This window comes from Zootoca vivipara, chromosome 3 (genome assembly GCF_963506605.1).
Source record: "Zootoca vivipara chromosome 3, rZooViv1.1, whole genome shotgun sequence".
NCBI classification, from domain to species: domain Eukaryota; kingdom Metazoa; phylum Chordata; class Lepidosauria; order Squamata; family Lacertidae; genus Zootoca; species Zootoca vivipara.
Genome location: NC_083278.1, coordinates 57,691,436 through 57,707,602, shown reverse-complemented (window position 1 = coordinate 57,707,602; position 16,167 = coordinate 57,691,436). Strand labels below are relative to the sequence as shown.

At 39.9% G+C, this 16,167-nt stretch overlaps 1 protein-coding gene across 26 annotated transcripts in view; it reads right to left on the bottom strand.

The window, feature by feature from the left end:
* Positions 1 to 1,375: 1,375 nt before the first annotated feature.
* EYA4 (EYA transcriptional coactivator and phosphatase 4) overlaps positions 1,376 to 16,167 on the bottom strand; it is a 120,848-nt gene continuing 106,056 nt past the window's right edge. For 21 of the 26 annotated variants that reach the window (XM_035108958.2, XM_035108944.2, XM_035108943.2 and 18 more), the window contains 6 exons: positions 11,172 to 11,230; positions 10,912 to 11,072; positions 8,642 to 8,756; positions 7,538 to 7,659; positions 6,358 to 6,458; positions 1,376 to 4,571 (listed from right to left, as the gene is read on the bottom strand). In XM_035108958.2, the coding sequence (XP_034964849.1) occupies positions 4,491 to 4,571; positions 6,358 to 6,458; positions 7,538 to 7,659; positions 8,642 to 8,756; positions 10,912 to 11,072; positions 11,172 to 11,230 (639 nt within the window). In that variant the 3' untranslated portion in view covers positions 1,376 to 4,490. The other 5 variants (XM_035108945.2, XM_035108959.2, XM_035108942.2 and 2 more) reach the window with 3 other exon arrangements.

Genomic DNA, 16,167 nt, shown 5'->3' with positions numbered 1-16,167 from the left:
TTTTATCACACAGCAGCTCAGTATTTGACAGTTTGTTTCTGTATCCAGAATTTTGGCAGTTTTGATCCCTTAGTATTCTGCCAGGGCTGAGGAAGAGTCAGTGCTGAATCCCTCTGCTCCCCCCCCCTTTTTGCGTTTTGAAGAGTGTTTTTTCGTTCTCTCTCTCTCTCTCTCAAAATAATTGTTATTAAGATTTGACTACTACCAGCTAGGTCAGAGAACAGGAAGCGGGTGTTTTTCACCAGTTTTTATTGTGCAGTCAGACAGAGTCCCCCCAAAACCCTGGCAGCCCCTGAGTGGAATAATGACACAAGACCACGTTTTGATGGGATTAAAATTGGCCACAACTTTATTAAGAATTCAGATGTAGGGAGACCTTGGCGCAGGCATTGGGCGTATATCCCTCCCACCCCCAGCCGGGGGGTGGGGTAATTTTCAGGGTTGTCCAGCATGTGGGGGGGGGGTTGGGCTAACTCTGGAGAACATATGTTCAAGCAGATAGCCCGCCCCCCTCGATCGCGGCCGCTGGAGGGGGAGGGCAATGACGGCCTATACGTTTGGTCAATGCCCCATTTACAGGAACCCTGTTATTGCCACCGCAATGGGACGGGGGGGGGTCACCGCCCCCACGCCCCACCCATTTATGTAAATGATTAAAGGATTAAAGGATTCTGCCAAAGTCCTGCATCCGCCAAGTTGTGACGAATTGCTACGGGAAAGGCGAAACCTGCCAATGCAGGGAAATCACCTTCCACCGTGTGCAAGGGAAGGTTACCTGTTCCTACCTGGCCAATCCCCCCGGCATGCCTCCCTGAGCTGGATTGGACGGCTGAGTGGGCGGAGAACCCCAGTATCCAGCCCAGGTAGGCAGTGCCGGCTTCCAAACTTCCAGGGCTGCCTTAGGGATCCCAGGGGGCTGCGCATGACTGCGCAAAATGCGCCTCCCCTTTATGTGGGGAATGGTCATTGTGACAGTTTCAAGGCTGGTATAGCTGAGGATCAGACCCCTCAGAGAATCTGAAGAACTTTTGAATTTGGGCTGGTGTAGAAGAGCCTGCACTGCAAACCTAGCCCCCTGTCCCTCCAGCATAAACATCATTTATATGAGTTTTTGTGAATCACAATATTAATGGAACTGTGTATCTGTTGTGACCGCACTGTTGTGTCATTGGAATATATCTCTTTAAAAACAGGTTGAAGAAAAAACTTTGCAAGAAATCTACATTTATAACACGAGTCTAGCTTGAAGACAAGTTTAGGGGAACTCAAAATTCTCCTGTTTAGTGACATTTTGCTTGGTCCTAAAAACACATTCAAACTGCAGATTTAGGAGTTTTCCCTTATGGACCAACATGGCTGCCTTTTTTTTTTAAAAAAAGTATATACGTAAAGTACTTTTCCTTTAAAAAAACCAAAAAAACTTGAATCAATGGCCTGTAAGTAGTTGCACCAAAGAGATATCTCACTCAGATTTATGCATCAGTGCCCAATGCAGAGCAAGGAACTTCATTATCTGACATGATGATGTAAGTATTCCTTTTTGGTATGTCCAGAGGGGCAAAATCCAGCACAGATTAGGGCAGAGTCAGCCCACATGGAGCCCTCCAGATATTTTCGACTATATATCCCATCCTTCCTGGCAGTGAAAAACACTTTTACACATTAGCCTAAGAAATGGCAACACTGACCCTCTCTCCGGCTGGTTATGAATATTGTTAATGCAGGACACTGCACAGCAGAGAATCTGAATCTGCAATTCTGTGCACACTTTCCTGGAAATGAGCCACACTCAATACAGTTGGATGTATTCATGTGTAACCATGTGTAGGATTGTGCTGCATATGTCAATTGTAGCTAGTACAGGTTTTACATTCACATTATAATCTGATTCACTTAACGCCTGTTCCTCTGCCCTTTTTTTGTGCCCTAGGGAGCTGAAATACTAATTTCTGTGCATAGCAGTTACTGTAAAAGTTGTGTTTACTAAAGAACCTTACAAGTGGGAAAACAGGAATGAGTTACATTTCACATGATGATCTGAATTAATTATTTTTATGACAAAACTGCATACGTTCCTTTTCATCTTTGAAGCTACAGAATTTGAAGTTTTTTTCATACTCCCAAAGAACAGCATATATGTACCCACTGCATAGTGGGACGGCATATGGCTCATCATACACTATTTTAATGATCTTTTGTACCAAAAGTCGATACTGGAGAACTGTTGTTATTTGAGATTAATTAAAGCACTGGAACCGCAAAGTAGAGAACAAGTGTAGGGACAAGTATATATAATTCTCTTTCCTGGGACATTACTAGAAAGAAAACCAGAAACCGAATTATCACACTGAATTATTCTGCACCAGTGCTGTTGTTAAAGATAAACTTTTTCAGAAATAAGATGACATAAATTTACTCCAAGAATTAGAATTTCAATATAAAAAATAGGAAATTGAGTACATTATTCACCCTACACAAATGCAGTTGTGTCTGTAGGAGGGCATCTGAAAACAGTTCCATGGAACACTGTCTGTCTCCAGCTGGCCCTTTGCCATGCATGCATACCATAGTGGCAGCAGGCATTAATAAGGGGCTGATCTATAGCTGCCCCAGTATTACCTCTCTCCTTCCCAAGCATCCATTCCACAAGCTACACATCAACAAAAGGTATATCTGGTAGGCAGAGCCCTAGAAAGCACAGCATATAATGGCTGGATAGGTATATGGAAAGCACATCCTGTCCCGCCATTGTGAGCAATGGCATGCACACACACACAGTGGCTACACATGCACAGAGTAACTTGCAAGCTGGAGCCATGGAGATGGTAAGAATATAGGACACACACACTGGTCTACTGTTGAAAGTAATGGCTAGCATGCTTGATTTGTGTGGTAAAGGGCTGACCACAGAGGGGAGAAAGGAAAGAGAGTTCCATTGTGTACTATGCTGATCTCTTTCTCCAAGCTTAAAATTAGTTAGAAAATGTTTTAATAAACAACATGCTGATGGAAATTCCTGGACTGCTGGCTAAAACATACTGTGAACAACCTACAACTGGACTAGTGAACATAGTGTCCCGTCCCCCCGATGCTGCTGAACTATAAGTCTTATTAGCCTCAGCCAGCATGGTCAATGGGGAGGCAATTTGAGTTGTACTCCAACAAAATGGAGGCTACCAAGGGCCAGATAACTGATCCCACTACCAGAAGCCCACACAAGGATTTCCACTCACTCAAATAGAGTTCCTCACTCTTTTTCCCCTGTACACACTCCCCAAATTGGCTTGGATGGGTTGGGAGAATCCCCCAGAACAGCACACAAGGAAGGAGAGGGCACATTGTATATTTTTTGAAGGAATCAACCATATTTTCATGTAACCTATTGGCTAACAATTTGAGACTTGGTAAATGGAAAATAATTTGCTTCTTCTTATATGTACTTTATCAAATCAAGCTCCTTGCAGTACAAGTACTTTTTTTTTCTTTAAAGATGAAAATGGAGAAACGGTTCTCAAGTAATCAGACATTTTAATTATTAATCCCACAGGGCCCAATATCATTTCAGCCTCTTAACATTCTCTTAAGTTACTTGCCTCCTGCAATCTGTGGAATTATTAAGAAACTAAATAAAAGCACCAGCTGTCAATTGTTATACTTCCCTCACCCATTACTGCAACAAACTTTCGATGCACACCCTTGTCTTTTGATTATTTGAATTTGAAATTTGGTCATGTCAAAAATTATCACAAAAGTTTATTTCTTTTATCTACATTATTTTAAACCAATGTTACATTGTAACACACAAACAAGATCTTGTCTTTTAAGGCACAACACATCATTATGCACATTCTGTTTGCCAAACTTATAAAAGAGACAATAATTATTATTATTATATACCCCCATCCCACACACCTCCAAAACGAAAGAAATTGCATCCACTTCCAAAGTCAGCTGCTAATAAAGTCACAGTAAATTATTTTCATCAATAATTTACACATATTACAGCTCTAGACAGGATTGTCAATGCACAGTTTGAGTACATTCCAATTCAGATTTTTTGGGTTAGGTAGACTAAAGTTTGATTCAAACCTCAGTGCTGAGAATATATCCCATAGTGAGGAATGTTGTTGAATACCACCCTTGTCGATCAGAAAACATGTGTCATTGCTTTCCCAGTCTGAGTCCATTGCAAAAGCTGTTCACTCTGGCTAGGGCTCATTTGGTGTGTACCAGCAACCTTCTTTTATAGTTCTTTAATCATCAAAAATGTTGTGTGTATAAGACCATGTAGAGCATCCTTGTGTAGAATTAAAACTTGTAACTCCACCGATCAGTGATCTGAATTCTTCACAATGGAATTTTCATTCCAAATATTGCTTTTCCTTCTTAAGACCATACATATGTGTAAAAGCCAGAGGCACTGGATCACACATAAAAAATATCAGTGTACTTTGAAATATAAAAAGTATTTGTCAACTATATGACAACAGTTACAAATACTCTAATTCCAGCGCTTGGTGTAGAGCCAGGAGGTCCGAGTGACTAGATATCCTCCAGAAAGGCATGTTGTGCTGTGTTAGTTAAGAGGGGAAAAGGTGAGGAGAAATGAACAATATTTTTGACAAATCACCCCCCAAAACCACCATTATTTATATTTGTTTCATAGAGTTTAAATGAACAACAGAGAATTATCCTGATTTTTCTTAGTAAGATAGCGCAGAAAAAGTCAGACCCAAATAGATATGAACTTACAGTAAGGACCATAGGTAAACTCAATTTTCTTTCTACTGAGAGTGAAAGAGAAATAACGCTTAGCAATTATGAATAGTTAACAGGTGACAATTTCCAATGGAAAATTATGTATTTCTCCCCTGCAAGGAGATGCACAAAGTTTATGTACAACTGGAAGCTGTACTTTCCATACGTAAAGCTTATGCACTTGTTATTATGTATGTGAGCACACCTTCAGAAGCTACCTGTGGAAAAGTTAGTGATCCAGCTTTTCAGCTGTGAACATTACATGGGAGATGTTTTTTTGTCCCACAAGTGAAATATTTAGTTTTACATTATCATTGCAGGCCTACTTGCAGTGACCCCTCTGTTCAGGGAGCAATGCCTAGCAGCTCAAAGAAGGTGAACAAACTGGGGAAGACAATGTTCTGGGATTTGAAATTGGCCACAACTTTATTGATTCCATATGCAGGTAGGATTTGGCTTAGGTATTGGTTGGATATCCTTCTCAGCCTCCTGGTGGAGGGCTGAGGCATGACAGGGTCGATCCTAGGAAAAATAGGTCCAGTGCAAGAGTTGTGAAACCAAATCTTGGTAAATAAAACATTGCAGAAATATGGTGGATACATAATTTGGACTTTGAGGACCTTACTTTCATTATGTTCAGATCTATTTGTGAAGAATTTGCATTCATTTATTCTTCCACAACTGTTCATGCAAGCAACGGGTACAGTTAGAGGAAAGCATGCCAACCATAAAGTAAAGAAACCAATCACCTAGTTTTCTGGAAAAAAAACTACAAAACAATCCCAGCACCTATACTGCATCTATATAAAGCAACCATTTGGAACCAGCATGTAAAAGATAATAAAACCACTATAGCTAAAGAACAAAACCCACAGATGCTATCTGATATCAGAATGATATGTCTCCTTAGATTTCCCAAGTCTAGGATAGTGGGATATTTCTGGTTGGAACCCAAAATGTACAGTATTTAATAAAGTTTATGCCTTATCTACATTGTCAATTATCCTGAACTGTGACATACGTTGAATTTTGAAATGTGACGAATATTGAAACCTCCAGCTACCGTAGGTGTTTTTTTAAAGGTACACTTATTATTGAGTTTTCGAATGTTCATATTGCAATTACTCCACATATAGCAGAGTAAGTTCTTGGTGGCGCTTTTGTCTTCTATAGAAATTTCTATGGGTGAAGCTGCCCCTCTATGGAAGGAAGCTAATTACCTTTTATTCATGCTTTTCAGGTACATTTTACTTTGCGACAGCTGAATTTGGCATTCCTTCTATTGGTTTTCCACATCTGCCAGATAACCTTTTGCATGCCTTTATCAAATTTCAAAAGCACCCATTTTATTATATCTTACATGTCTCTTATGTAGGCTTATATCTGAAGCTACTTTGATTTTGATTTATCTCCAAATCATGCAAGTCATTATAAAAAATATGCTCGAATCCAAATGGTTTAATTTGTAGGTCTTATGTTTTGGGCTTTTGGCATCTAACAACTTCAATTACTTGCCAATGTGCCACACTAACAGAATGCAAACAGAGAAGCTTGCATCAATATCTACGTATCACACCGACATTTCATGAGACAGGTTACCTTTTTTGCTGCCTGTTCTTCTTCTACACCATCCCCAATTACAACATATACTACTTTTCTGCCAAACCTTTGCATTATTCGTTCAAAGCAACTTTCTTTTCCTGGAAGATAAATGAGATACAGTTGAGAGAAATTACCTGGTTAGCTGCATGCTCCTCATCTCGGCCATCTCCAATCACAACATAAGTTATGTTAGTGCCAAACCTGGACACTATACGCTCAAAACAGCTTTCTTTTCCTGAAAAACAATGCACTACTTATTTGAGCTATCAAAAACATTGCCAAGATCTACAAAAGCTAGGAGAGTCCTGTAAAAAGCTAGGAGTGTCTAAAATACACATTTTCACACCAATTTGGGCTTGGGGCTGTTTCTCAGATAAAGCTAAAGGTGTGTGGGGGTGGGGAAAATTACTTTGCTGTATCTAAGGATATAGTTTGGTACTGCAAGACACATTACAGATGAAGGTCACTTTCCTATGGAAAGAACACCATGACTTTGGTTGGGGTGCTGTGGATGGTGGAAGGAGATGTTGATTGTCTGAGGCTATGGTGTTCAGTACAGTGCTGGGGAAGCACCTGTACAGAATCCATCTTTCTTTTACTAAGCCAGTTGGAGCAATACTCAAGTGGTCCTCAACTGCGAGGCTTTTCTCAGTCTTTGTTTCATAGTAGCTTTCACTTTATTTGTTTATTTGCTGCTACCATTTGATATGGGACTCCCAAGAAATCTGATATGGGGCTTTCAAGCATGGACTCTGCTGGAGCCTGACTACCCACACAAATGCAGGAAATTGTCTGGGGACTGAAGATCAAAGCCCTTCCATCTCCAGAAACAAAAATGAAGGTTGCCTACCCATCCCAAGAGGACAGCGATCTCCCAAAATCTAGCTGCCCTCCTCCTGTCAAGGAGCTTTAAACTTCAAAGCTCACAACTCCAATGTTTTCAAGAATTTTGGATTGAGGATTTTGCTGAATAAGTGGATCATTTTCACAATGTTCATGAAACTGATATGCAATTCTGTGCATTACCTGTAACTAAGTATGCCAATTAATGTTGGTCCTCATCAGAACTGAACCAATTGCTTAGTCCAACCAAAAGTGACAAAGTATTGGCAGTAGTAGGGAAAAATCAAGACCCATCCACAAAACAAGGAAAGACAGGGAAGACAAATTTTCTTACCTATTTTAGTTGCACTGTAAATATTTTCAATAGGAAATGCACCTCCTAAACTATACAGCAGGACTTTTGCAAGGGCTGGTATAAGTTGGGTTGTTGTTACCAAAACATTTACACAGTTACTCCTATGAGAAAAGACACAGCATAAATCCATATAATGATAACAAGTTTCTCTAAAACAAGCTGGTTACATGCCTTATTACTGCAAAACAGTTTCTTTCCGTTATCAGCAAAAGCCTTGCAACCAAACTTATTTAGATACAATTGAAACAACTCTGATAATACTATGATGAAAAATTACAAGTCCCTTTGTCCTATATCTTCACTATCACTTAAAACCCTTCTGCAGAATAGTTTGCAGATCAGCAGAGGCGTGGGGGAATTAGAGTACGCTGATGTCATTTTTGTGGCTTATTTGTAAAACTATTGCAACCTTCTGATGGGCCCAGCATAGCATATTGGCATCTGTAGGAATTTTCTCTGCTAAGTGTAACTTCATGTTGATATTTTCATTGAGACTGAAGTGGGGAAGGATAAGGTTAAATCTCTGCTCTCCACATGCAGCAGTGTCAATAAAAATAACCCTGTCACTGTAATTAATGTAACTGCAAGTGATACAATTATTGTCACATACAGTTAGACCTTCAGTGGGAGAACATGTATGTTGCACAGAAAAGGGCTAAGGGTACTCAGCATCTCCAGATATGGATGGGGGAGAACTCTTGTGTAAAAACCTGGAGCAACCCAATGTAGACAATTTTTAAGCTACCATGTTTCTCCTAAAATACGCCATACCCCAAAAATAAGCCTTACCCCGAAAATAAGCCTTACCCCGAAAATAAGCCATAGTGATAGGCAGTTTAACCTTGTAGGTTAAACTGTACCATCCTTAATAATAAAAAAGACATCCCCTGAAAATAAGCCACCGTGGGGGTTTTTTTTTGAGGAAAAATAAATATAAGACGGTGTCTTATTTTTGGAGAAACACAGGTAGATGGCTGCCTTTCTAACAATTCTACTAAAATATCAGCTTGCCTTAAAAATTACTTTTGCCTTGCTTCAGAAAGCTAAGTTGCAACTGGAATTTAAAATTAAACACATACTCACCTTGTGCTAATAATTGATAGTGATTTAAGTGCATTTGTCAGCCAGGAGTCAGTGAGAGCTTCGATCTCTGCTCTTAACTGCAGCCATGCATCTCTTTTTGCAGGGCCAAGAAGTCCTGATACACAAAATAAAATGTACACATTTAAAAAATGTTACTTTATTTTACTCTGGAATGGACCCACCTCCATATAACTATAACTGATACAGGATGGTCTATAACTGTAACATCATAATAAATAAATTAAATTAAATATGCCACCTATGCCATATCTTTCTCTGACTGTAGTCACTGGTATTAGGACTTTTCTATGGACTCCTCTACTACCAAATCAGACAAAAATCACTACCTAAAGTTCTATTCCACCCTCACAACATCAAATCTCAACATCCATTTAAACACACACAAAATCACCCTACTAACTTAAGACCACTCAATCCCACACACCACTCCACCACTACCAACTCATAACCATCCCAAGTAAATCTATACAATCTGAAACCCACCAGTTTCACCTGGCAACCATACCTTGAACCTCTTCACAGAGCACTTTTCAGTTTTTCTAACAACCATGTATACACTGAGGCGCTCATCATATATACAATAAAGAATAGATACCGGTAGCTACCGACTCCAGCTAGCCTCTCAACCCAGCTGAAGGTCCACACTATCTGGCATTCACCTGAGCATAGGTGCAGTTCCCTGCTCTTATCCAGGGGTCCCTCCCATACACACCACAAGCAACCACTAAACTAAAAAGGGGTTTTGCAACTCATGTATCCAGGCATGAAAACCCAAGAAGTTGGGGTGGTCTGCTGGCCTGTGGCAGGAAGTTCCCAAACAGCCCAGAGTTCAGCATAATTTCCTCCGCCTGGTGGCTCCCTAGTAGATGATGCTACTCAGCAGATGGTCTCAAGCAACAAAGCAAGTGTTGAGGGTTATCAGACGCCAGTGTGGCCAGGTTATTAAGGGATTCATCTCCACCTGTTTCCATTCTCCTCATTGGCAATAAAATCCAGTGTGCCCATTCCAGCATCTTTCCTGAAAGCAGCTATTCACATGTAGATCTTCACCATCACTTAATCCCCTTCTGCAGTATAGTCTGCAGTTTGAAATTATTTACAGGCAAAGAGGCAAAGTGCACAGGGTTGCAGGAAGAAGACTCAGCAAAGCAGAGCTAAAGGGGCAAGCCCAGTCTCCTGCACATATATGCATGAGTGAGGCATATATAGGGCTACATAGTAGAGCCTCAGGTAGTGTATACCACTTTAGACAGCAGGTGTGAAATGAAGGGCTGTAGCTCAGTGGAAGAGTATCTCCTTTGCATATAGAACATCCCAAATTCAATCTCCAGGTAGGGCTGGGAGAGACTCTTGCCTGAAATACTGTACTGGAGAGCCGCTGCCCGTCAGTATAGGCAATACTAAGCTAGATGGACCAACAGTCTGACTTAGTACAAGGCAGCTTCCTATGTTCCTAAAAGATGTGGATGTTCCCCCAACAAACAGCCCATGTAAATAGCTCACTCCCTGTACAAATAAGATAAAAAAGCACATTGGAAAAAGGCTAAGACAGAAAGCAGGGGAAACCGATGTATGGTGTAGGAAGCGCTACAGCAGTTGATAGTTCAGAATGTGTAGTTCAGTTCCAAACTGCAGTAGTAAATGCCTTAATGATACAGTGGTGCCTTGCTAGACAAATTTAATTCGTTCCATGGGTCAATTCTTATAACGAAAAATTCGTCTAGCGAATCCCATAGGAATGCATTGATTTATTTATTTTTGCCCATAGGAACACATTAATTGAATTTCAATGCATTCCTATGGGAAACCGCAATTCGCTAGACTAATTTTTTGTAAAACGAATTCGACTAGTGAGGCAACCTCTGCTCGAAAAATCCTTTCGTTAAGCGAAAATTTCGTCTTACAGGGCATTCGTTAAGCGAGGCACCACTGTATACAGAATTACAGAGTTGGAGGGGGAGCCTTATAAGTCATCTCAGTGCAATTGCCTTCTAAGTACAGTTAATTCAGGACTGGAGCACCCCCTACAGACGGCTCTGCTTGGAGACTTCCAGTGAAGGAGACCAACTTCCTTCTCTTTCCTTGATTGTCCAATTTTCTTGTATAAATACAAACCAGCAGATAGCTCATTTTCCCCCCCAACCCCCCCCCCAAAAAAAACAATAAGATGAATGGGAGATTATAATTCTCTTTCAGAAGAATGTTACAGTATAGATGTGATGGACATTTCTAAATAATAAAACTCTTACCTCCTACATTGTTCTTGTAAGTATTATATAATTCTTTTACTCTTCTGTAACGGAATGCCAGCTTCCTCATCCAGTCAACTCCTCCTCTTACACCTGTTGGCAGACAAAGGTTTGCACTACTTGCAGCTGCATGGAAGCCATCAGTTGCAAAACTGTAGGTACTGCAAACACCCAAAATATGCAAAAGTGAATACTTTTTACTTCCTATAAAAATGTGCTTATGTAATTCTTTTTTTCTTTTTTTTAAAGGCATTGCTTACCTTAGGTCTTGTCCATTGTCATCTGAAGAAACGTCATCTATATGTACTTGATCACATTCCTGTTGAAAAAGTATTTCTTTAAAAATAACGTTTGATATCTTCTTTGCAATATTTACATAATGTGGCAGAGTTCTAAGTCATTAAAAGATCTTAATACTGAGCAATACTTGTACTGCCAGAAGATGGCAGAATATGCACATTTAAGGTCTCACAAGCAAGGCTACTATTCTTTTCACAGAATCACCCCCAACAACTCCTTCTAAACTGGGGTGTTCCTGAATTAATTGCTGTACTTTGAATTCTAGGCTGCTCTGGTAGCCAATAGCACTTTCAACCCTTCCATATAGTGAAAAGGCTACAACCTTTCTCAGTACATCAAGATTTAATGCTCTTTCAGCAATTGCTTCAAAACATGCTTACTGTAATGACAGCTGATTTTTTTTTAATTAAAAAAAGGCTGTAAGGCTACCAGGCTTATTGCACCAGAGACTTCCGGGGCGAAGGGGGGGGGATAGAAGTGACAGATGATACATTTTCAGTTTTTTCTTCATCTAATTTTCTTTTGTAAATGTTCCATAGGTTTATTAATTCTGAAGGTCTCTTATATTAACCCGTTGAGAGAAGCAGCCAAGTTTTCCATAAATAAAATTCCACAATCTCAAAAATAGACCAGTTCAGAACAGATTCAGGCCTAATTAAACTCAATTGCGTCTGAAATTCTTGTTTATATATTTTTCAAGCAAATGTTAAAATTTGAATTAAAATATGTGTTTTGCAGGGGAGGGGGCAGTGAAAATGCTTTGAATCTGCAAAGGGGGAAATTTATGGGGAAGATCGGTAGTACAGAGTTATGGCAGATTTTGTTGAGTTTAGTAATAAAGGTCTCATATTTATGGGTTACATTAAAAATTAACACTTCCCATCAGGAGGGCTGTTGTCCCCAAGATGCTCTTTTTCTTCCTACTACAGACCCAGCTCTTCTGGAACTTAAAACAATATGCCCACCAAATGTAGGTATAGGCATGGGAACATCACCATGAAGATGGGTTCTAACTAAGTGAGGAGACAAGGACCAGCCCCAACTTGCTTTGCCACTCTTTGGCACCAACTTTATCTGTTTAGTTTGCTGCTGCTAGATTACTGATGGGGACAGCATGTAACTCCAGTGCTTAAAAGCTTCTATTGGCTGCCCATTTGATCCCAAGACAGGTGTCTGAAATGCCAAAGATTAAGTGGTATACAAATGCCTTAATTAACGTCCTTTTTCCATTGTGGGAATGTTTGTTTCAGGGATAGGGTCTCTCTGAGACCTGCGTAACTAACTTTCTCTTATATTGAATCCCGTAGATTGCTATATAAAATTTAATTTGGCAATATGGTCCAGCACCCTCTTGGAAGTTTTTGTGAAACACACAAAAAGGGAATGTATCAATGAAGGCCTCTAACAACATAGAAGGCATTTACCATTGGTTTGCCCTACTGCTCTTCCCAGGGTTAGGGCACTCTTTCGAAGGCTCTCTCCCCAGCTGAATAGTCTGGATGTTATGTATTGATGTAACGTGTTGAAATGGCTATTAAGATTCACCACAACTGAAAGGGAATACAAGTCCCAGATCCAACTATCATCAGATTTTTCTTCTTCCATCCAAGTCCCAGTTTCCTACCAAACTAGTCCTGCCCTGTTTCTCTTCCCTTAGCATCTGCTTCCTCCATCAGCTTTCCTATGTCATCTTTCTCCTTTTCTCTTTCCCTTGGCCCTCTTGCCTCTCGCTGTCTAGTTCCATCTCACCCTTTACTTCTTTCTCTCTCCCATTTAATCCTATTCAGTCATGGCACATTACACTAGAAGCTGCACAGAAACCTGTCCTAAGAACAGGTGAATCCTTGTGCAATAAGAATTTTTATGGGTTTCCCCGCCCTTCATCTGGCAAAACCCCTACTTTCTCACATCCTTCACTATCATTCAACTGTGTGTATATAGTACAGTCATACCTTGGTTTTCGAACAGCCTAGTTCTCAAACATTTTGGCTCCTGAACGCCGAAAACCCGGAAGTAACTGTTCCAGTTTGCGAACTACTGTATTTTTGGAAGCCGAATGTCTGACGGGGCTTCCGCTTGGCTGCAGAAGCTTCCTGCCAGAAGCCGTACTTTGGTTTCCAAACGTTGTGGAAGTCGGGCCAACTTCCGGAACCGATTCTGTTCGACTTCCAAGGTACAACTGTAGTCATATAAGCTTTTGTTCATATCTAAGTGCTCGTAGTCATTTCTAATAATGTTCAGTATCTAATATGTTTGACAATCATTGTTTTGTGGGGGTCTTTTTATCTTATTTGCTTCCTGACCTTGTACTTTCTTTTAGTTGCATGGCTTCCCCAAGCACTGCAAAAAAGGCATAATTTGGGTAGGTAAGTGAGCTGTCAATGGTAAACTCACAGGAAAGTTAGCACACTTAGTCTTGATGTTTCCCCCCCACAAGGATCTTGCACCTCACAATCCTCAAATAACTCTTCCCATTAGCATGTGTAAACAGGCTCTGCTGGTTGCTGGTGGTTCCTGCTCCTTCCTCTTCAGTCACTCACTCCCATACAATCAGCAGCATCCTTTATCATTTGCTGGGCTAGGAAACTCCAGTGAGGTAGTCAAGATTACAGCATCCACAACTCCTCCTTCTCTTAGTTCTAGGAAGGGAGCTAACCTCTGCCTCATCTCTTAACTTATTATATTTTCTCCAAACCTACACCAGCTGGTTAGGACTGTTTCTGTTGCGGAATCCCATAGTTCTTCCACATTGGTAGCTCCTGCAATATCCCACCCTAGCATTCTCTTTGCTTAGCAGGATGGAATAAAACAAGCAGTCATGAGAAGAGTGGTGGAAATGGCTGTTTGGCTAGTAATGTCACAAAGGCACCGAAAGCTTTGAAGTGCTTCCCCCTATCTGGTTCTTTGGGATAAAGGCTTTAGAGCAGCTCTGTCCCATACAAAAGGTTGCAGGGTGGTGTTCAATGCTAGTCCTCATCAGAGTAGACCTATTGGAAATTAATAGACATAAATAACTTAGGTTCATTAATTTAAATGGGTCTATTCTGAGTATGACTGAGCTGAATACAACCCATTGATTCTCCGGACATGGCCTATTCTCATTCTATCCCTCTTAGTTTTTCCAGGATACCTCTCTCACCAACACCAGTGAGGACAGACTTGTAGGCATATGGAACATATGAAAAATTATTATGTAAGATAATAGTTGTATAATATATAATCTTGCTGCTAAAAAGTACAGTAGTGTGTTAAAATCCCAGTGATAAATGTGTGATAATTTAATTTAAAAAATAGCAATGAATGAGTTATTTCTTTGCTCATATGCTGCTTTTTTCTTGTCTTCTGAAAACTGCTATCCTGAATATATGATGTGGATCAAAAGTACCAGGGAAATTAATTTCTCTCTCTTTTGCCTGGCTTCTTGCCTGTTGTTTCTGAAGGAATGCTCTATACCATAGGAGCCAACTCCTAGGGGCTGTGGGGGATTTGACCCCCGCAACAAAATATTTGAGGGGGGCGGGCCCCCACAAAGTTTATGGGCATTCCCATTAAAATGGTGTGTGTGCACTGTGTCATGTGATCGATTATGTGGGCCAGGGGCCGGGCTTACCTGGGCCCCTACAATATTTTATTCAAGTTGACACCCCTGATCTAGTATAGGATTATCACAGGATGAAAAAAGTGGGTTGCCTATTTTTTCATCTTATGTGGTGCTACGGCTCAACCTTTTAATACATTACTTTGTTACCTAATTCCTGTTATGCACAGCTGAACATTAACAGGAATGTGTTAGATAATAGTTCTTGTGCTTCCCCCAGACTTATTCTCAACTCAATTATTACCATTTTTGCAAGGTAACAAGAGAAAAATCTGCAAAATAAATAAATAAATAAATAAATAAATGCAGTAGTTTGCATCAAGTCCCAGATGAGCTGTCTAGAATTTAGGCTAAATTCCTAAATGTACTTGGACCTGCAGAATTCTACTGATGTTAGCACTGTACATAGTTCATTCAGTATGTAATCCAAGTGCTTTTAGGACATCAGCCTAAATTAATTCCCTCCCATTCCCAGTGGAAATGAAAAGTCTGCTAGCATAACATCAGGGTATTGTTGTTTGATTGTAATAGAGATGGGATAAAAATGGTAAAAAAGCTCTCCGTTAATTTTAATTTTAAGGTAAAATACCTTTCAAAACAGCTACAGAACTGGCTATACTCAAGTCACAGTGGACCACTGGCTGTGCAAGTTCAAAACTAAGAAAGATAAAATATATTTTCCATTACTGTGTGTTTACAAATTCATGTACAATAACTGATTTTGACTGCAGTAACATTAACTTAATTCATGTCTCAGTGCAACAAGTTCCTTGCAGGAATGTTCAGAACTTGACATTTTTACTAAGGAGTTCAAAACCTACGGATGACCCACAAAAATGATCCTTTTGGAATTGTCAGTAATTTCATTATCCAATAAAAACAATGACTCACTGCAGTAAAAACAAAAATCCTATTATGTAGCAGATCTGAGAAGTTACAGTCTTGAGGGTGAACAACAACTCCCATTCACCATTATCTGCTGGAATCAAGAGTAAAATTGGTATGGATTATCTTCCAAGCATACGAGAAATGTCTTCTCTGATAGTAAAATGCAGTGTAGGTTGACTATTTTCATGATTTACAGTGAGACATATATGAAACTTACTTGCACTTATCAGTACAACTTCTACATATAACCTAAGCAAGCAATTACTTTAAAATATTTTCATATAGCTCATCATAAAACTGCCACAAGCAACAGAATCTTTTAACACTAAAGAAAAGATTATTTTATTTTGCCTAAAAGGTATTCTTATTCTGTAATGTAATCTCTTTCTTTGAATAGGTCACTTCTGGCTTTTTCCAAGTAGTGCATCAACCACATCTTCAAACGATCTTACTAGCAAAGTTAACATTTA